This window comes from Budorcas taxicolor, chromosome 5 (genome assembly GCF_023091745.1).
Source record: "Budorcas taxicolor isolate Tak-1 chromosome 5, Takin1.1, whole genome shotgun sequence".
Classification (NCBI taxonomy): Eukaryota; Metazoa; Chordata; class Mammalia; order Artiodactyla; family Bovidae; genus Budorcas; species Budorcas taxicolor.
In genome coordinates, this window is record NC_068914.1 from 101996160 (window position 1) to 102015225 (window position 19066).

The 19066-nt window shown below is 55.1% G+C and overlaps 3 protein-coding genes across 4 annotated transcripts; 1 reads left to right on the forward strand and 2 right to left on the reverse strand.

Annotated features, from left to right (window-relative positions):
- The first annotated feature begins 2598 nt into the window (after positions 1-2598).
- Positions 2599-6390, forward strand: CD63 (CD63 molecule). 2 transcript variants are annotated; one of them, XM_052640062.1, is made up of 8 exons: positions 2599-2669; positions 3824-3900; positions 4881-5069; positions 5234-5308; positions 5411-5506; positions 5619-5756; positions 6004-6087; positions 6241-6390. In XM_052640062.1, the coding sequence occupies exons 2-8, from the start codon at positions 3835-3837 to the stop codon at positions 6304-6306; spliced, it is 714 nt and encodes a 237-aa protein (XP_052496022.1). In that variant the 5' UTR covers positions 2599-2669; positions 3824-3834; the 3' UTR covers positions 6307-6390. The 2 variants fall into 2 exon arrangements, with proteins under 2 accessions (XP_052496022.1, XP_052496021.1); XM_052640061.1 differs by lacking the exon at positions 2599-2669 and adding an exon at positions 3120-3238.
- Positions 6391-7596: 1206 nt separating this feature from the next.
- On the reverse strand, positions 7597-12444 carry RDH5 (retinol dehydrogenase 5). Its single transcript, XM_052640060.1, has 5 exons — positions 11809-12444; positions 10898-11225; positions 10473-10731; positions 8697-8860; positions 7597-8433 (listed from the first exon to the last, which is right to left on the reverse strand). Exons 2-5 carry the CDS (start codon positions 11205-11207, stop codon positions 8210-8212), a joined length of 957 nt encoding a protein of 318 aa, XP_052496020.1. The 5' UTR covers positions 11208-11225; positions 11809-12444; the 3' UTR covers positions 7597-8209.
- A 183-nt stretch (positions 12445-12627) lies between these two features.
- Positions 12628-16322, reverse strand: BLOC1S1 (biogenesis of lysosomal organelles complex 1 subunit 1). Its single transcript, XM_052640698.1, has 4 exons — positions 16164-16322; positions 15365-15437; positions 13135-13267; positions 12628-12828 (listed from the first exon to the last, which is right to left on the reverse strand). The coding sequence occupies exons 1-4, from the start codon at positions 16222-16224 to the stop codon at positions 12718-12720; spliced, it is 378 nt and encodes a 125-aa protein (XP_052496658.1). The 5' UTR covers positions 16225-16322; the 3' UTR covers positions 12628-12717.
- Positions 16323-19066: the final 2744 nt, after the last annotated feature.

Genomic DNA, 19066 nt, shown 5'->3' on the forward strand with positions numbered 1-19066 from the left:
TTTCTCTCTGAAAGGCCCCTCCCAGGACGTCCCCTCCTTTCCCTGGTTCTGGCCTTCATTAGCCCTCCCTTGGACCAGCATCCATTCCTCCTTTCAGCAGGAGGTCGGCGTTCACCCTCTTGGTAATTTCCCACCCTCCCCTTTGCCTTGAGAACACACCCTACACAGCCACTAGGTTCTTAACAGTCGTGTCACCCAGACTGTCTTCTTTTTTAAAGTTTAATTTATTTATTTTAATTGGAGGCTAATTACTTTACAATATTGTAGTGGTTTTTGCCATACATTGACACGAATCAGCCGTGGATGTACACATCCCACTGTCTTCTTTTCACTTCTTCTGTTGTTTTGTGAAGTATTACAGATGTGACATTTCACCCTGAAATATTTTTAAAGTATGCATCTTTAAAATGCATAAAAAATATTTAAAGCATGCATCTTTAAAAAAATAGAGAAAATTTCCTATACTATCAATAACATTTTCTCATGTCTAATCTTCAGTTATATTCAGATTTGCCTAGTTGCTCCAATACTTTGGCCACCTGATGTGAAGAGGTGATTCACTGGAAAAGACCCTGATGCTGGGAAAGATTGAGGGCAGGAGGAGAAGGGGTGACAGGATGAGATGGTTGGATGGCATCATTGACTCAATGGACATGAGTTTGAGCAAGCTCTGGGAGATGGAGGACAGGGAAGCCTGGCAGACTGCAGTCCATGGGGTCACAAAGAGTCAGACATGACTTAGCAACTGAATGACAAGTTCTTCCTAAAATGTTTTTCATAGTCAGTTTGTTTAGGCGAAGATTCAGTCAAAGACCAAGCATTATGCTTGGTGTTTTGGTAGCTTAAGTTTCTCAATCTTGACTGCAGACCACCTCCCTGCCCACCATCTGTCACCACATCCTTCCCCAGCCCTGTGAGCCAGCCATCCCCAATATGCCATGAGGGATCTTTAGTTCCCATGCCCCTGCACTGGAAGGGCTTTGTTTTTTTAACTGATTTGTGTTTGGCTGTGCTGGGTCTTCATTGCTGCATGTGGGCTTTTTCCACTTGTGGTGTGTGGGCTTCTCATCGCAGTGGCTTCCTCCTCTTGTTGCGGAACACAGGCTGTAGGGAGTGCAGGCTTCAGTAGCTGTGCTCCACAGGCTTAGCTGCCCCGTGACATGTGGGACCTTCCTGGACCAGAGATTGAACCAGTGTCTCCTGCACCTCAAGGCAGATTCTTAACCACTGGACCACCAGGAAGTTTCCTGCCATGGACTTTTAAAACTAATCCTTTTTACACTTGGCCCTTTCCTCGTCCCTGGAACTGAGTGACTGCCCTTTTATTGTTTAAGGTCACCTCAGAGAGTGGCGCTTCCCAAGTGGCACTTGTGGTAAAGAACTCGACTGCCAGTGCAGGAGAGAAAAGAGGCGCAGGTTCGATCCCTGTGTCAGGAAGATCCCCTGGAGGAAGGCATGGCAACCTACTCCAGTATTCTTGCCTGGAGAATCCCATGGACAGAGGAGCCTGGTGGGCTACAGTCTATAGGGTCACAAAGAGTCAGATACGACTGAGTGACTAACACATACATACACCTCAGAGAGCACCAACCACCTCGGTGAAATTCATTCTGTTTTGTTTTTCTCTGGGGCAGAGGCGCCACCTGTCCCTCCCTCTGAGCTCGTCCAGCTGTCACCAGGGGTTTCTGCCTCTGTTCACAGTGTGGGCTTGCTTCTGCCTGCTGGCACAGGACGGGGCCACCAGTTCTCTTGCCTCACTGGCCCTGTGCCCAGCACATGGCTGGCAGATACAGATGAATACTCCTTTCTTCAGCATCTTGGCTCCTCCTGCACAGCCCACCTGTGGTGATAAGTGGGAAGCAAAGTCCAGAAGTGCAGAAGGACATGACGATCCACTCCAGTGCTCTTGCTTGGAGAGTGCCATGGACAGAGGAGCCTAGTGGGCTGCAGTCTGTGGGGTTGCACAGGGTTGGACAGGACTGAAGCAACTTAGCATGCACGCAGGCATGCAAGGTCCAGAAGGGCCTTGGTGTGTCTTACTGGAAGATTGTGATCCTGGAAGCTGGTTCTCAGCCCAGCCCAGATTGCCTTCCTTTTGCTCTTAGTTTCTTTCCTTCCTTGACATACACTGAGGCTCAGGAAATGGTTCTTCAGGCTGGATGAGAAGAATCTAAGGGACGGGGGCCCAGGCGGGGCAGGAAGGTTGTAGTGGCTGGTTACATTCTTGAACTGTTCACATAGCTCCTGGAGACCACCATGGCTAACAGGGAGGGAGGCAGCTTGAGACCACCCCCTCACCTTTCAGTCCTCTCTTGGCCTTACCCTCTGGGCTGTCCAACAGGATGGGATGGGGCAATCCAGGGTATATACGCCATGCCCGCGTGACCATTGCAACAGGGAGATTCAGGAGGGGTGGGAGGCCACCTCGGCCACCCTCCCACACAGGGAGGAGCCTGACTCTGACGTGTCCTGATTGGCTGGGTGACATGGTCCTGGGAAGGGCTTCTTCCACTTCTCGGCTCATTACTCTGGAGCCCCAGAAAACCGAGGAGGGGGACAGGAACACCCACTCTAGAACGCTGGAGGCTGTGAGGCTGGAGCCTTTCTTAAAGTTTATTCTGGCCCCACCAGATCCCAGAGAGCCAGCAGCTTCCTCTGTTGACTCCGGGGTACGGGTCGGGGGCTGTAAAGGTGTTGGAGCGAGAGGACGAGGGTGGGCTCTGGGTGGAGGATGAGGCGGCCTTCTGAAGACCATCTGGTCATCTCGCCTCAGCTCTGCAGCCCGACCCGGCGCTCAGAGAGTAACTCCGGGCGGCTTCTCCTTCCTTTGGCTTTCACATGTCTCCTCCCTTTCCCTGAGCCAGAGCGATCCAGGCGGCGCCGGGTCCCGCTCTCCTACCCCGAGGTGGCCCCTTTCTGGGGGCGCCAGAAGGGCCTCAGGCACCCCGAGGTCCTGCCCTGGGTGCCCTCGCTTGGTGGGGGTGGGCGCTGTCTTCCGGGAGGGGGCCACGTGGCCTCGACCGGGCGGGGGGCTTGGCCTTCCCCATGTGAGCCCAGTGACTCAGGCCGCAGCTGTTCCCGCGTCACATGAGGGAGGCTGGAGGCCACTCGGCGGGGGAGGGGGCTGTGGCTGGAGCCGGGGCGGGGCCGCGCGCCGGGCGGGGCCGGAGCCTGGGGGCGCAGCTAGAGAGCCCCTGAGCGGCGGCGGGAGAGCAGCACACAGCCTGCCGGAGCCCAGGTGAGGCCGCGGGGTCCGCGAGGCTGCGGCGGGGAGTGGGGAGGGGGTCACCGGTCGCCCCCAGCTCGGGGGCTCGCCCCAGGCCTCCGCAGATCCGCCGCGCTCCCCGCCGCTCCCAACTTTGCAACTTGGTGAAGTTTCGGAGGCCCGGGCCGGGCTGGGGTGCGGCGGCGCCGGCCGCATTTCTGTTCTTCGGTGATGAGAACCCAGGGAAAAGGACCCGGGGGTCGGGCTGGGGCTGAGGAGAGTTTTCCGTGACTGGTTGAGTGGAGAGGGGTGTTTAACACCTGGGGGCTGGAGGGTCGAGGGTGGGCGTTCGGTCCTGGCGGCTGCCGGCGCCCTCGGGTGGGTCCCCGGCCCCCGGGAGGCGGCGGGGCGGGGTCCGGGCTGGGCTGCGGGCGCCCCCACCCTTCTCCTGCGGGTGGAAGAGGGGGCTGGAAGACGTGGATCTGACCGCGGGTTTCCGGGTGGGAGGGGCCGGGGATGGGGGCGGCGCAGGGGAGGTTTCGAGGGCCGGCGGGGAGCTCGGAAAGCGAGATCCCGCCTCGACCGGTTCTGATCCCCCTGCGCGCCTCTCTGTCCCAGGCCAGGCAGCCATGGCTGTGGAAGGAGGAATGAAATGTGTCAAGTTCCTGCTCTACGTTCTCCTGCTGGCCTTCTGCGTGAGTGGGGAGCGGGGCCGGCGGGGGCGCGCTGGCAGGGTGCAGGGGGACCTGGCTCCGGAGGGATGAGGGCTGAGCGGCCAACAATGAAGGCAGCTGGAGACCAGATGTGGGAGGAAGAAGCCCGGGCTACAGCCGAAGCCAGCGCGGCCGTCCCCTCCTCCAGCTTTCGGGAACCTCTGAGGCTGGTTTGGGCCGACAATGGCCGGTCTCCACCGTAAGCCTTCCGGGCCCTTCCTGTCTGGTGACCCAGCCTCCTGTGATATGGGGCAGTGGGGCAACCAGCCAACTGCCAGTTCTGATGCTATCGCCGCCCCACGCCTCGCCTCGAGTGTGCCCTTGCTCCCCGCTTCTCTGTTCTTTTTCTCCCGCCACCCCTTCATCCCTCTTCATTCCCTCATCACCCCTCCGGGCCGCTCGGGGTGGGTAAGGGCTCTGCCCATCTCTTGCTCCAGTCCTGGGCTCCTGGCTTGAGAGGCTACTGTTTGTCCAGGGAGGGACCGACTACTCTGACCCCTTTAACCCCTTCCTTCTCCCAGGCCCAGGAGGCCTGAGGAGCCCTTCTCACAGCTGGTGAGGATGTGGTCGCTGATGACGATAGTGAGAGGGCAATTCTGGGAGCCCTGGAGGCCCATAGGAAGAGGCTCAAAGGAAGCACTGCTCTGTGAGGCATGTGTGTCCTGGGATTAGGGCTTACTGGAAACTTCTCTTTTTTTGCATTTTGTGAGCAGTTGCTTGAAGGAAGGTGTGGTTCCTCCTGATGGCTTTCTCCCAGAGAGCCTTGAACAGTTTGCCTAGCCCTCACGGTGGGGCAAGGATGGGTCAGCCTCCTCTCCCACTGTCAAAAGTTTCCTGGAGGTGTGAGAATCAGTCTCTCTAGAGTGGGCTTAGTCTGTGTCCTGGGTCACCCGCCGCCTTCCACCGTGGGGGGCTGGTGGGTGGTGGGTCTTCCGAGTCCTGACCTGCCCTGCTCCTCACAGGCCTGTGCAGTGGGACTGATTGCTGTGGGCGTAGCGACCCAGCTCGTCCTGAATCAGACTATGACCCATGGGGCCACCCCTAGTTTCCTGTTGCCTGTGGTCATTATCGCAGTGGGGGCCTTCCTCTTCCTGGTGGCCTTTGTGGGCTGCTGTGGAGCCTGCAAGGAGAACTACTGTCTTATGATCACGGTGAGTGGGTGTGGGCCAGCGTGGGTGCCTGGGGCTGCCGAAAGGGCATTTCTCTGGGCAGGGTTTGGAGGGTGGGTGGCTGAGGGAAGCCTTGAATGTTCCTGAGACCGGCAGGGCCCTCCCACCCCGACTCCAAACCTGACTCCAGTCCTTTGCACCTGCAGTTTGCCATCTTCTTGTCCCTTATCATGCTAGTTGAAGTGGCTGCAGCCATTGCTGGCTATGTGTTTAGAGACAAGGTAAGCAGGGAATAAGGGGAAGTCCTTGCCTCAGAGGCCTGGCTGCTCTGGGACCCAGGTGCCCTGAGTCCTGACCTCCACAGTGCTCCTCCCTATTCCCAGGTGAGATCAGAATTTGATAAGGACTTCCGGCAGCAGATGAAGAATTATCCAAAAGCCAATGAGACGGCATCGATCCTGGACAAGATGCAGAAAGATGTGAGTGGAGTTGCTGGGAGCAGGTGTAGTAGGAGAAGGAGATTCTTACCTCCATGTTGAAGATGGAGGGTCGCTTAACAGCCTTTCCCCCCATCTCTCCACTCTCCCCCAGTTTAAGTGCTGCGGGGCGGCTAACTACACAGACTGGGAGAAGATCCCGACCATGGCCAGTCGAGTCCCTGACTCCTGCTGCGTCAACATCACTCATAACTGTGGGGTTCATTTCGTCGTGAAGGACATCCATACTGAGGTAGGAAGGGGGCTGAGATAGTAGGGGACTTGGGGAAGCTGGGAAATGTTTCAGGAGGTGAGAGGGACCAGGGGTGGAGGTGAAGAAGGTTGGGGCTCTGGGAAACTGGGCATCAGGGATCGGGAGGGAATCTGGTAATGCTGGGGCTGGGATGAAAGGGACAGAGGGTGGGGGAGCCAGGTGGGCAGGCAGGGGGGTGTGGGAAATTTCTGACGGGGTCTTGTTTTGTGTGCCTGCCACCCGGCAGGGCTGTGTGGAGAAGATTGCGGCCTGGCTGAGGAAGAATGTGTTGGTGGTGGCTGCGGCAGCCCTGGGCATTGCCTTTGTGGAGGTGAGAGGCACCCTTGGGCATCTGGGAACTAGGGGCAGTGGGAGGGTGCTGAGCAGGGGGCTGGTCTGTGGAGGGGAGCCCTGGTTGTCTCTTGGGTGGGTCTCTGTCTTGCCTCCCTGACTCCTCTTCACCCCCATCTCTCTGTTCTTCTAGATCCTGGGTATTGTCTTAGCATGCTGCCTTGTGAAGAGCATCCGAAGTGGCTATGAGGTGATGTAGGGGGTCTGTCTCTTCAGCCCCCTCATCCAGGGGAGTGGGGCAATATACTCCAGGTTTTTCAATTAAACGGATTATTTTTTCAGACCCCAAAGAGAAGGAGTCTCAGTTTGTCTTAAAAAGTGATACTTTAACCCTTCTCCCTCTTTATCCATGTTCCCATCCTCTGGGACCCTATTCTGTGTGCACCTCTGGGAAAGGCTGGCCTGGGAAAGGCACCTCTGGGAAAGGGTGGGGCGAAAGGAGGATTTTGCTCAAGGCTTTCTTTGGTCTGGCAGTGGATGTGGGGATCCAGAGGAGGTTGAGGCCCACTGCCCTTCCTGTGCTGCCAGGCTCAGTGCTGAAGGGTTCATGAAACTGTCTCCCAAGTCAATGGGATTCCCTACAAAGGTCCTACCTGGGAGAGGCCAGCTACCTGGGAGAGGCCAGCCTATATCCACTTTCGACATCTTCTCCCCAGCCTTCTGTCCACCTCTGAAAGTGAAGTCACTCAGTCGTGTCCGACTCGTTGCGACCCCATGGTCTGTAGCCTACCAGGCTCCTCTGTCCATGGAATTTTCCAGGCAGTGGTACTGGAGTGGATTGCCATTTCCTTCTCCAGCGGATCTTCCGGACCCAGGGATCGAACCCAGGTCTCCCGCATTGTAGACGGACGCTTTACTGTCTGAGCCACCAGGGAAGTACTCCCTGCTTCACTAATCCTCAAGGGGGCCTAGCTTCTTTCAGGGTGGTGACAAGTCACTTTTATACCTGTGCAGCCAGTTTATGTCCTTCTTGACTTACTTTAGATAATAGAAGAATTTAAGAGGTGGGTGCCTGTTTTTCCATGGAAACCACCCAGCTTGGCTTTGACTTCTCTTCACCACCTCTCCCACTCTTGTAACACTCGACTTCAACCTTATTTCACACAGAAAGGAGACATCCAACAGTACCCTCTGGTGGCCACGACTCTAGGTGCAGCTTCAAACACACAAGACTGTCCCCTTGCGCCCCCTTGTGGGTACTAGATGTTTTGCAGGTACTAAACACGCCAGAGACCCTGGAGGATGTCAGGTTAGGTGGTGGTGGTTGTTGAACCCATGTCTCCTGCCTCTCCTGCTTTGGCAGGTGTATCCTTTACCACCGAGCCACCAGGGAAGCCCCAGCCTAGGTTAGGAGTTAAATGGGGTCAGTCTCCCACTGTGCAGCCATGAAATTAAAAGACATTTACTCCTTGGAAGGAAAGTTATGACCAAACTAGACAGCATATTAAAAAACAGAGACATTACTTTGCCAACAAAGGTCCATCTAGTCAAGGCTATGGTTTTTCCAGTGGTCATGTATGGATGTGAGAGTTGGACTACAAAGAAAGCTGAGCGCTGAAGAATTGATGCTTTTGAACTGTGGTGTTGGAGAAGACTCTTGAGAGTCCCTTGGACTGCAAGGAGATCCAACCAGTCCATCCTAAAGCAGATCAGTCCTGGGTGTTCACTGGAAGGACCGAGGCTAAAGCTGAAACTCCAATACTTTGGCCACCGGATGCGAAGAGCTGACTAATTTGAAAAGACCCTGATGCTGGGAAAGCTTGAGGGCAGGAGGAGAAGGGGATGACAGAGGATGAGATGGTTGGATGGCATCACCGACTCGATGGACGTGGGTTTGGGTGGACTCTGGGAGTTGGTGATGGACAGGGAGGCCTGGCGTGCTGTGATTCACGGGGTCACTGAGAGTCAGACATGACTGAGTGACTGAACTGAACTCCCACTGTGCACCTTCATTTCTGCCCACCCACAGTGTTTTTTGTTTTGAATAATACACATTTATTGAGTGACTGTTTTATGCCAGGCACCAGGCAGTACCAGGGTGGGGGGACAGAATAAATCAGAGTCCTTGCCTTGAACAACTGTCTTTTGCTGGAGGGCTGGATTTAGTAGACCGTCTGCGCAGGCTTGGGAAGGACCCAGGCGAGCACAGCATCCACCACGCTGGCTGGCAAGTAGGAGGCTGGCAACCAGAGCAGCTTGGCATCCCAGCCTGGGCTGTAGCGGGTTCTGGGGTGGCGGGCAGTTAGGGCGTGCTCCAGGCACCTGCTCACCTTGGCCAGGTCCGGGTCACAGATCATGTTCATGATGCGTTGCTGCACTCTCAGGTCTGCAGCCCAGTGGACGGTTGTGGTCAGTGTCCCCTGTCCTGCTCCAACCCCCCAGGCCGTGTCGCCTGGGGTTCTCAGTCCCCTCCCCAGTTTAGGGTGTGGGCAGGTTGCCTATGGCTGGGGTGTTCTCCTATGGCACCCCGTTCTCCCTCATCCCCTCCCTGACTGCCCTGCATGTTTCCTCCCAGCAGGCTGATGCAGGCCTGGCCTTCCGGCACCCTTGTTTCCCTTCACGCGCCCCTTCGCGGGCCCAGCTACTCACATTTGGTGAGGAAGGCCTCCCCATAGAGGGCCTGTGTGGCTGGAGGCAGCCGTGCCCAGCAGGCCTGCAGGGTGTCCTCCAGAGTTTCCAGGTTTGTCACAGGGGTTCGGAAGAAGCCAGGTTCCACGATAGAGACCCGTACCCCAAAAGGAGCCACGTCTCGCCTGGAGTGAGGGCAGAGAGAGGTTTCTGGGTTCTTGTCTGTATAGGGAGAGGACCTTCAGGGACATTGTAGGGATGCTGAGATGGGAAAAGGATTTCTGACAGGAAGAGACATCCCCACTGCCATGGGATGAGGGGCAAGCGCGTCAGAGGGAAGGTGGAGCATCATTTGTGTTTGTTTTTTGGCCATGTTGTGTCATGCAGGATATTAGTTCCCCGACCAGGGTTCAAACCTGGGCGCCCTGCAGTCAAAGCATAGAGTCTTAACCACTGGACCACCAGGGAAGTCCCAAGGAGGTTTATTTGAGTTTTTCTTCCTTTTGTATGCTCTTCTAGCACCTAGAGCAGGGACCAGCAAACTTCTTAAAGGGCCAGAGAGTAAATATTTTCAGTATTGCAGATCTAAATATTATGTAGGTACTTATATAACTGATTATAGTGTAACTATTTAAAAATGCAAACGCCATTATTAGCTTGTAGGCAGCTGCCTAGAGATCTGGCCCTGGAAGCACAATCTGCCAACTCCTGAACTGGAAGAATCATGTTCCCTAGATTCCAAAACACAGGGTCCAAAGTGCTGGATCTCTCTCTGCTGGGGAAAAATTAGACTGGTGTTTGCTGGGGGAAAGTGGGAGTACCCAGAACAGACTACCCAAGTCCAAGTTGAAAGTATATTTCCATGATGCTGATTAAACGAAAATGAAATGACTGAGGCATAGGGACAAAAGTGGATATTGATGCTATTTGCTGAGTGATGGTGACAGAGGAAGGCTTCCTTGAGAAGCGGGCTCAGCTTGAGGGAATCAGAGGTCTGTTCCAAATTCAGGCCCTGTTCCTGCGGTTGTCGAGTCTCCATTGTACTCTCATGGGACTTTGAACGTTACTGTCTAAATAGGGGCCAGAGGACATGAGGACCAGCCTCTGCAGGTAGGCGTGCCAGTACCCCCCCCAGTGTGTGGGCTTGGGTGACTGTGGGTATGTTTGTGTGGTGTGCATGAGTCCCTTAGTTGTATCTGACTCTGCGACCCCACAGACTGGCCCACCAGGCTTCTCTGTTCATGGAATTCTCCAGGCAGGAATACTGGAGTGGATAGACATTCCCTTCTCCAGGGGGTCTTCCCAACCCAGGGATTGAACCTGGATCTCCTGCATTGCAGGCAGATTCTTTACTGTGTGAGCCACCAGGGAAGCCCATCCCCTAAGGGTGTTAACACCTATCCTTACAGGATTTTAGGGAGAATTGAATGAGAAAGTGTTATGTAAAGGTACTCATGCTAAGTAATAGTTATCATTAGTAACAATAACATTAAGAGTGGCATTTTGGGGGCATTTTCTATGTACCAGGCTCTGCTGGAGCCTCACATATACCCTCATTTTACTCACCCATGAGGCAGGCCTCATCGTGATTTAACAGGAGGAACAAACTCGGAAAAAAACAGTAACTGACTAAGTTCACCAAGCTCACGAGTGAAAGCTGGGATCAGAATCTTGGAAGTCGAGCCCTAAACTGTCTCTTAAGCCCTAAACTCCACCATGCCATGTGGTGGGCAGCTGCTAATTTGTTGGTTGAGCACGCTCCCCCTGAGTTGGGAGTGGAGTCCCTGCCCCCCTCACCTCAGGCTGTCAGAGAAGGCCTCCAGGCCAAACTTGGAGACGCAGTAGCCCCCTCCATTGGCTGCCAGGCGGCCAAGGACACTGGTGATGTTGATCACTCGGCCCCGGGCCTGCAGCAGCAGGGGCAGCAGGGCGAGGGTGACCCCGATGGGACCCAGTGTGTTCACATTCAGCACCTGCTGGAAGTCCTCCCGTGTCTGCCATGGGGTGGGCCCAATGATGCCAGCCACACCAGCATTATTCACCAGACCAAACAGCCCTGTGCGGGGATGAGAGGTGTGGGGTAGGGGAGGCATTCCCACGGCCCCTCTCCTTCCCGGGAGGATCTGAGCCCTGTTACTCCCCCCACAGTCTCTCTGGTTTCCCACAGCCCCCTATGTGTGCACACCTCACATGCCTATCCTCGTGGCCCCCGCCACACTCACCTGTTCTCCCAACATGCGTTTCCACCCACTTGGCTGCCTGCCGGACGCTCTGGGGATCTGTGACATCCAGCAGGGTGGTGTGGAGGCGGGAGGAGGCGACCCGCTGGAGGTCCTCCACCCCCGAGGGTGTCAGGCAGCTGGCCAGGACTCGGAAGCCTCTCTGGTCCAGCCTCAGAGCAAGGAGCCGCCCAAAGCCCGAGTCACAGCCGGTGATGAAGATAAAAGCATCGCTGGCCGGCAGGCACTGCCGGTCCCTGAGCAACCACAGTGCTGCCCAGAGCAAGACAGCCAGCAGCAGAGGCAGCCACATGGCTGGAGCCCAGGTGACCTGCAGGTGGCAGCCGAGGCTGGGCCGGGGGACGTGTCTAGCTGACGCTGGCCCGCCAGCCCTCACCCCTCACCCCTCAGATCCTTGCCTAGCTGGAAGTCTCTGGTTTGAGCAAATTGACAAATTACCTGCTTGGCAGATAACCTGCAGACAAACTATGGTTCATCTAAGTAAAGTGAAGATCTGGGCAGACCCTGTATCTGTGGGTAACTTAACTGAAAGGTCATGAGCTGGGTCCTGCGCAGACCAGCTGCATGGGGGCAGAGGGATCTTGTTTGTTGTCGCCTCTTAGCTCCCACTAAACCAGCTAAGCCCTGTTTTTGGAAACACATAAGGGACCCCTGCATTCTAGTCCTGGTGGCTCCAAACTTATTGTGTGAGGCTGAGCACTGCCTTGTGTCTCTGAACTTGTTTTCTCATCTACCAAGTAGGGCTAACGCCCAGCATGCCCACCAGGGAGCTGTGGAGGATCAAAGGGGATAAAGTGTGAGGGGACACAGGCCAAGCTTTAGGCTTTAAGTTATCAATATCACTAGTCTTCTCAGAGCCACTGCCCCTCCCCTCCCCCCAGCACCCTGCTTACCTCCTCAGGGGAAAGCTGTTGGCAGATACTATAGCACCTGAAGCTGCTCCTTTTGTTTTGCTTGAGAAACTTGTGGTCCAGGTCTTCCCAGGCTCCCACACTAGCTACAGCTAAGGCCAAAGTCCGTGGCGGGTGGACTGGCTGCCAGAAGTATTAAGTGCATGTGGGGCTGGCGGGGGCGTGGGGGAGGAGGAGCCAGGGAAGCTGGGCCTGCGGGTTGAAGCCAGGGCTTGGCACCAGCCAGGAGCGCCCAGCTGCCCCCTTCGCTTGGTCTTTTCTAGTGGGGCTTCCTGGCTCTCTCTGTCACGGATTCTTAAGACGAGGGTATCTGTCCAGGATGGCAGCTGCCCCCCTCTGTCAGTAACCTTGGACCTATCATTCCTCCCCCTCCCTGCCCTGAAGTGCTCCCACACCCAAGAGTTAATCTCCCACCTGGTCCAGACTCATGACACTGCTTAGCACCAGGCTGGGAGAGGCCGTGAGCACGAGGAGAGGCAGAGAGCCAGAGCCGGACCAGGCCTGCTCCCTGTCTCGTTTCTCCTCTGCCGGAAACGGAAGTCCTGGGTTGGGGCCCACTGCCCTCCTCTGGGGAGGGGTGGGGAACTCCCACCTTCAGCTTATCCGGAAGGTACCTGCCACAGGTACCAGGCCCGAGGAGGAGAAGAGAGTTGAGACTGTAACAGGAAGCTAGTTCCAGTCCCTACCCAAAAAAGACACCCAAAATTTTGGTAGTGTCTCTTAAGAGGAAGAGCCTTTGAATCTTCCATCCCCGCCCCTCCTACACTAAGCTAGTAGTTCCTAGAGACAAACACGGAGAAATGGAGGCTTGTGTTTTATTCACGGGCTGTCAGCCTCCCTCCTGCCCACCTGGGGCAGGTGGGAGGAGTAGGGGCAGGGAGAGCAGGCAGGCTAGGAGGGGGCCGACTGCAGCTGCCCTTTGTAGACGTACTCCAGCGCAGTGGCAATGGTGCGCATGTCCAGCTCGATGCTCCGAGCCCAGTTCTCCACATCCCCAATTTCCTGGAAGGGAGGGGGCGGGAGCCCAAGAGTAAGGGTGGGTGGGGTGTGGCTCCAGGGGCTGGATGGGGGCACATTCCATCCATCCCCTAGAAAGGGCTTTGCTTGGACCCTCCAGCTGCTTTTACCTCTTCCTCTAACTTCCGTGGCACTGAGGCCACAGAATTCTGGGCTTTCTGGGACTGCCCCCACTTCATTCTTAACCCCAGCCCAGAGGGGAGCCCCTGAGGGGTTCATAGGATGAGGGGTTCATAGGATGAGTCAATGGGGTCATAGGATGAGGCTGGTGAGGCCGGCAGTGTGGCTTACCTTGAGTGCCTGGTTGAAGTTCTCCACCATCCCGATCCACTGGCCTGTCTGCTTGGCAAACTGGGCTGCCTGGACCTGCAGGGTCTTCACCTCATGGTCAAGCTTCCGCTGGTTCATGTAGGCCTGGGCCACACTAGAGGTTGGAGGAGGAGGGAGGCCATCTCACCCAGCTGGTGGGGAGTGGTCTCCAGAACTAACATCCCAGGGCTGCGGCAGTAGGCTGTTCCGCAGTCGCGCTGGAGAAAACCTTGGGATTTCGGCCATTCCTGGATGTACGGCAAGTGACTACGAGTGCACACAAGTGAGCCCGGTCCCTTCCTTCCACTCCCAGGATTCCCAGGAGAGTTAACTAGATACAGACCATTTCCTGCCCCGAAAGGAGCTCCCAAAGCCGGGGGCGAGAAGGGAGGGTGCACTTGGTCGGTGGGGGTGGACGCGGTACCACTGGGGAAGAAGCTGGGAGGGAAAAGGGGCTGTGGGGAGGCTGGGAAAATCCAGCAGCAGGGACACATCTGGCAATGATTGGGAGGCCAGGGATCGGTGCAAGAAGTTGGGAAGGGAAATTGGGCCCCTCCCTGAATCCGGGGTGGGATGGGAGAGCAACCCCCTCCCCAGGAACTCAGGGTCAAGAGAAGACATCCCAAGGGCTGCTTCCTGGCTCTGTCTCTCTCCCAGCCATCCTATCGCCCACACAGATGAACGAACACACACGCACTCTCTCTTCCTTCTGCTCTAGGCAATAGTCTTTCTTTTCTCCTCAATCACGGTTCGCTGCAGTTCCATTACTGCCAAGGGGTTGGTATCCCCAGTCCTCTGCCTCCTCACCCCCACCCCCGCAATAATTGTGCAGCAATTGTTCTCCCTAATTGGTTGAGGAATCTTTCATCCTCCACCCCAAAGCTCTAGGTCAGCTGGTAGACTCCACATCCGGTGCCCCCACCCACTGGAATCTGTGGGGGCTGGAGGGGAGCAAGGGGGTTGGTGCGGGGCGGGGGGCGGGGGGGGTTGTTCCAGAGAGTGGGAAGGACACCTGACAGGGGCTGAGATAGACTGAGCCTTTGTTTTCCTTTCCCGGGAATGAGAGGAGCTGTGGGCAGCAACACAAAAGGCTTTCTAATCTGGCTTTGGCTTAGCTGCCCTCTAAGCTGGACATAGGGTGGCCCCAAGCAAAGAGAAGTGGGAGAAGCCTAGGCCAACCTCACAGCAGAGCCCAGGAGGCGCAAATGTGGGAGGGAGGGAAGGCGTCGACCCTGTCCCTTCTCTTTGGGAGACAGCTGGGTCACAGTGCGGGGTGTTATAGGAGCTGAAACAGGAATCGCAGGGGGCTCCCAATGCTTCAAGTTTCCCCTGGGAGCTCCTGAAATCCCCATTTTTCCCATTGACCTCCTGCTTTCTCTCATTCACACTGAGTGGAGGGGGAGAACTGGAGGGGGGGTCAGAGGTCCCAACCACAGCCTTCTCTTCCCCTAATCTTCCTGAGATGAGCAATGAAGATGACAGTCCCTGCCTGGCTCACTTGGGTGACTCAGCCTCTGAATTCACAACCAAGCTATTCCACTTGCCCTGGGTAGAAGGTATCACACTGCCTCCTTTCTCCCAACAGATGGCCTGGCTATCAAATCATCATCTCTGCACTTTTCTGGGTCACTTGGGGTCAAGAGGCAATGTTCTCTACTCCTTCCCATGTATCTGGTCATTACTGGCATCCTTACTTAGGATGGGAGCAAGGGGTGGTCTCTGGAGACCTGGAAGGATGGGGGAGTGTCAGCCTGGCTCTGTGGTGGCTCCTGGCATAGGTTCTGCCCTCACCCTTACCAGCTGTGTCATCTCTTTCCTGCCAGTTGCTCTCCAGACTTGCCAGAGGGTGGGAGGTGAAGAAGGAGAGGGTGGGAAGCTGTGGGGAAGGATGGTGCTCTCCCTCCCGCTGGAAGTGACAGCTGGACTTGGAGGGGTGAAGGGACGAGGCCAGATGGCATCAAGTCGTGAGCACCAGGGCGGTTATTGTTGGGAAGGGGAAATCTGGCTGCTTCTCCACCGACCACAGCTGCTCCCCCCTGCCCAATGTTAGGGGTCAGAGCTGACTCAAGACTCTCTCCATAAAAGTTAAGCTGGGTGGGGGAGGGTAGGGGAATGAGAGGAACAGCTCATCCCCTCAGGAGCAGACTGAAGGCTAGGCCAGGGCCTAAACTTGGGTGGAGGGGTGTTCCTGTTGATGGGAAGAGGTTCATACCCCACATTGAGGTGATCGACCAAAGCTTCTGTCAGGCAGGTCGCTGCAGTGATGGCCTCTCGCCTTCTCTTCTCTGGGTGGAAGGGGAAAAGGGATTAGACAGGAGACTTGTTTTCTTGAGGAGTGATGCTTAAGGTTTCCCACCCATTCATTACTATTCTGCTAGCTATGGGAACACCTCAAGTCATTCCAGAGTGCCAGAGCTGACAGGGCCTTGCAAAACATAAAGCAAGCCCTTTCATTTTCGAGGTGAGGAAACCGGTAGCCTGAGAAGGGAAGCGATTCGCCCAGGGACGCTAACGAGTCCTTGGCAGCGACCAGGACTCCAGACTCTCAGGCACATTTTCCCCACTGGTTTGGCCTAAAGGTTGGTAACTCTGGGGTTCCCAGCATGGATTCAGGACACAAGGGCCCCATCCCCATTCCGGCAGTTTCAGGCCTCCAAGAATCCCAGTCCTGTCGGGTCCTCAACACCCTCCTCTCTTCAGGAGGTTTCCTTCCCACTTCCAGGACGAGCGGCCCCCTAGACCAATTGGCACAGCGTTCCGTGAACAGGGGGCGGGGCTAGGATACTGCGGCCACAGCGAGGGGGACGTTGCCTAGGGGGACGCTACTGCTGCTAAAGGGACCAGAGCCATTGGCAGGGGAACGGAACTCCCCCCCAACCAAAGCTCCTGTAATTTCCTCTCCTCCAAGCCCGCTCCCTTCCCCGGATCTGGGCCGTTACTTGAGATCCAGGCTCCGGGCTGAGGCTAGGCCGCGGAGGGAGAGAAAACGGCGGGCTGGATACTTGGCTTACCCTGCAGCTCTTTGCGTTCATTCTGCTTGGCCTGGTGTTCTTTCAGCAAGCGGGACAGCATGGTCGCGGCGGGCTCGGGGCAGGGCGTGCCCAGCCCCCCTCCGACTCGCGGAACTGGAACTCGCCGCTCGGCTCCCGCGGGGCCGGGGTCACGTGGCCGCAATGTCACGTGAGGCCCGGAACCGCCCTCCTCTTGAGACCTGGGGTGATAGGTAGAGAGGATCTTGGCTGGGAAGGGAGATGATAGTAGGAGCAGGTGAGCTCTTGTCTTTATTGGGAACTCACTTTGGGAAGTGTGGGGAGACTTTTTCTTTAGTACTCTGATTGCAGAACAGTTTTCAATCTCCTTTGGATCCTAGGAGGGTTGTTGTTGCCAGGCTATCATGATTCGGTTGTTGGGGGAGCAGAGGTTCCCAGGACTAATTGAAATTCTTTTCCTTCCCTGGCCTTTTCCTCCTGGCAGCTCTGGCCGGTTTTCAGTGAATCCTCAGCTCCTCCCTCTAGAGGGGGAATGCTGTCCTCTTCAAGCCCTGTCTCTTCTCGCCACCCCGCCAGAGTCCCTCAGCGTTTTAGGCATTTCCAGCGGCCTCCTAGGGAGCTTTGCTAATTTGGCTGGCTATGTGTGGTGAATGTGCCATTCCATCTCTGTCCTTTTGTGGTCAGGGAATGCGAGCCCATTTATTTCAGTCTTACCAGCAGAACAAGTGCTGCTGCCAAAGTAGAAGGTAAATTATATAACACCTCTCTGAACTAAAGAAGTGTTTCTGGGATTAACCCCAACGAGAAAAAATTATAAACATCACCAACACGTGCTCGCTCTTACAACATTCTCTCTTGGTGCACCGTACACCGACATGCTGGGTGGCTTTGGGCAAGTTGCGTATCCACACTGGATGTTGGTTTTCTCCTTAGTAAAATTAGAAGATTGGATTAAATCAGCGGTTCTCAGCCTTAGCTAAACATTAGACTCAGTTGGGGAAGTTTTAAAAAATATGCCTTGGTCCGTGACCAATCTCTGAGGGTGGAGGCCTGGTACAAGTATTTTTTAGAAAGTTGTTCAGGTGAATGTAATGTGCCCCCAAGGTTGGGAACCACTGCACTAAACCATATCTAAAGCTGTTTTCAAAACTTTGGTGTTCTCTCACTTCAGTTACATGGTTGAAAATTGACTTCATTATATGTACTTGCAGGGGGAGGAGAAATGGATGCTGACTGATTAGAACATTCTTGAATTTCTGAGTCAGAGTTGAAGATTACTGATCAGTTCATTCAACTCTTCGCAGAACAGCATCTTAAATCCCAGGGAGCTGCCCAGCTGTCAAAGGATTAGTGAGTGAAGTGGTTAACTGGCAGCAGAAAGCAGAACATTAAGTGCCAAAATAAAAACTCTGAATAAAAAGTCTTGGGTACTGGGACTTCCCTGGTGGTCCAGTGGCTAAGACTCCGTACTCCCAATAAAGGGGGCCCTGGGTTCAGTCCCTGGTTGGGGAACTAGATCCCGCATGCCACAACTAAGACCTGATGCAGGCAAATAAATAAGTATTAAAAAAAAAGTGTTGGATATTGTGTTTGTGTGTCTGTGCTTATTATATTGATACTTCTTTAACAACATCTCCTGAGTACTTAATACCATGTGTGAATCACTACATGTATTATTTCATTTAATTCTGAGAATAGTCGTGTGAAGTATAACAATGTGCAGATGAAGAATCTGTGGTATAGAGCAGTGCAGTGATAGAGCACATAAGTGGTCGAGCTAGGATACAGAGCCGGGTTATCTGATGCCAGAGCTTGAGTGTAACCACTGTACTATACTGCAGAAACCATGGGAAAGACCCCAGCAGGGGGAGGCCCAGAGCACTTTGGGGGACAGCTCCCTGTCTCTTGTCACTATGCCTCTGTATGCCTGTGCAGCATCAGTTGAAGGGAATACCAGCAGGGGAGGAATGTTTGGGAAGAGGCTCCACTCCAGAGAGGAGCTGATCAATAGAAGCGGGAAGAATGAGAGCACTGCAGGGCAGCCTTGCCAGTCCTCCCCCCTTCTGGCTTTTGCTTCCAACTGCAGTGAGCAAGCAAATTGGAGGCAGACTGGAAGATGCCCGGTGCCTCACTCCCCAAGCTGGGAGAGAAAAGCAGAGGTTGGAAGGGGTGGCAGAGAATGGTGACAAGTGGACCTGTGAAACAGAGGGCAGGGGCTAATGAGGGGGGTTGGCGTTGGGGGTTTCAGCGGTGAGTCTGTAATTTAAGATTAGGATGACTCATGGTGAGTGCCAGGCCCATCCTGTGTTACCCTCACCCCCTTGGCACAACCACCTGACATTTTCATAATCGGTATAGAGACTGCCAGGGCTCTGCGGACATCAGCCCCACCCTCCTTTCCCACACACTGACTGTTCCTTTGCCCTAGAGCTGAGCAGAGGACATGGGTACCTGTATCTGGGGACTCCAGCTGATCTCTCCAGGGTCTTCCTCCACCTACTCTTTTTCTGGGCCCCTGTGGCTCACTGTCTAACGTCAGTCTCTACTGTTGTTGAGGCTCAGCTCCACCTGCCTTTGGTAGAGATGGACACAGGTGGCATGCATAGTAGGAAAATGACTCTTGAAATCTGAAATCTCTTTCTGACCTACCTCTGCTTACACTTTCCCACCCAGATTATTTTTCCTCTTAGAATCAGTGAATGTGCCCCCATATTCCTTTTGTCCACTCATTTCTCTGTTCTTCTCAGGCCTCTCTTTCAGAGCTTGCTTTAATTAGCAAGCTTCAGGCTGACTGGCTGGGCCAAGCCTTAGGGCCGGAAGCTGCTGAGTAGTTAGGGATTGGGTGAGGACTGAGGCAGGACATGGTGTGAGTGGAGAAGGCTTCTCATACTGGGAAATCTGGCTGGGCTTCAAGAGGGGGCCGT

Excerpts from the sequence above, each read along its gene's own strand:
- BLOC1S1 (XM_052640698.1), bottom strand. The coding sequence starts at position 16,224 with ATGCTGTCCCGCTTGCTGAAAGAACACCAGGCCAAGCAGAATGAACGC. Across the intron at positions 15,438-16,163 it reads TGAACGCAAAGAGCTGCAGG|AGAAGAGAAGGCGAGAGGCC; the intron begins GTAAGCCAAGTA and ends CCTTCCACCCAG. Across the intron at positions 12,829-13,134 it reads ACTTCAACCAGGCACTCAAG|GAAATTGGGGATGTGGAGAA; the intron begins GTAAGCCACACT and ends CCTCCCTTCCAG.
- CD63 (XM_052640062.1), top strand. The coding sequence starts at position 3,835 with ATGGCTGTGGAAGGAGGAATGAAATGTGTCAAGTTCCTGCTCTACGTT. Across the intron at positions 3,901-4,880 it reads TTCTCCTGCTGGCCTTCTGC|GCCTGTGCAGTGGGACTGAT; the intron begins GTGAGTGGGGAG and ends TGCTCCTCACAG. Across the intron at positions 6,088-6,240 it reads TGGGCATTGCCTTTGTGGAG|ATCCTGGGTATTGTCTTAGC; the intron begins GTGAGAGGCACC and ends CTGTTCTTCTAG.
- RDH5 (XM_052640060.1), bottom strand. The coding sequence starts at position 11,207 with ATGTGGCTGCCTCTGCTGCTGGCTGTCTTGCTCTGGGCAGCACTGTGG. Across the intron at positions 10,732-10,897 it reads AACGCATGTTGGGAGAACAG|GGCTGTTTGGTCTGGTGAAT; the intron begins GTGAGTGTGGCG and ends ATCCCCGCACAG. Across the intron at positions 8,861-10,472 it reads GCCTTCTCTGACAGCCTGAG|GCGAGACGTGGCTCCTTTTG; the intron begins GTGAGGGGGGCA and ends CCCTCACTCCAG.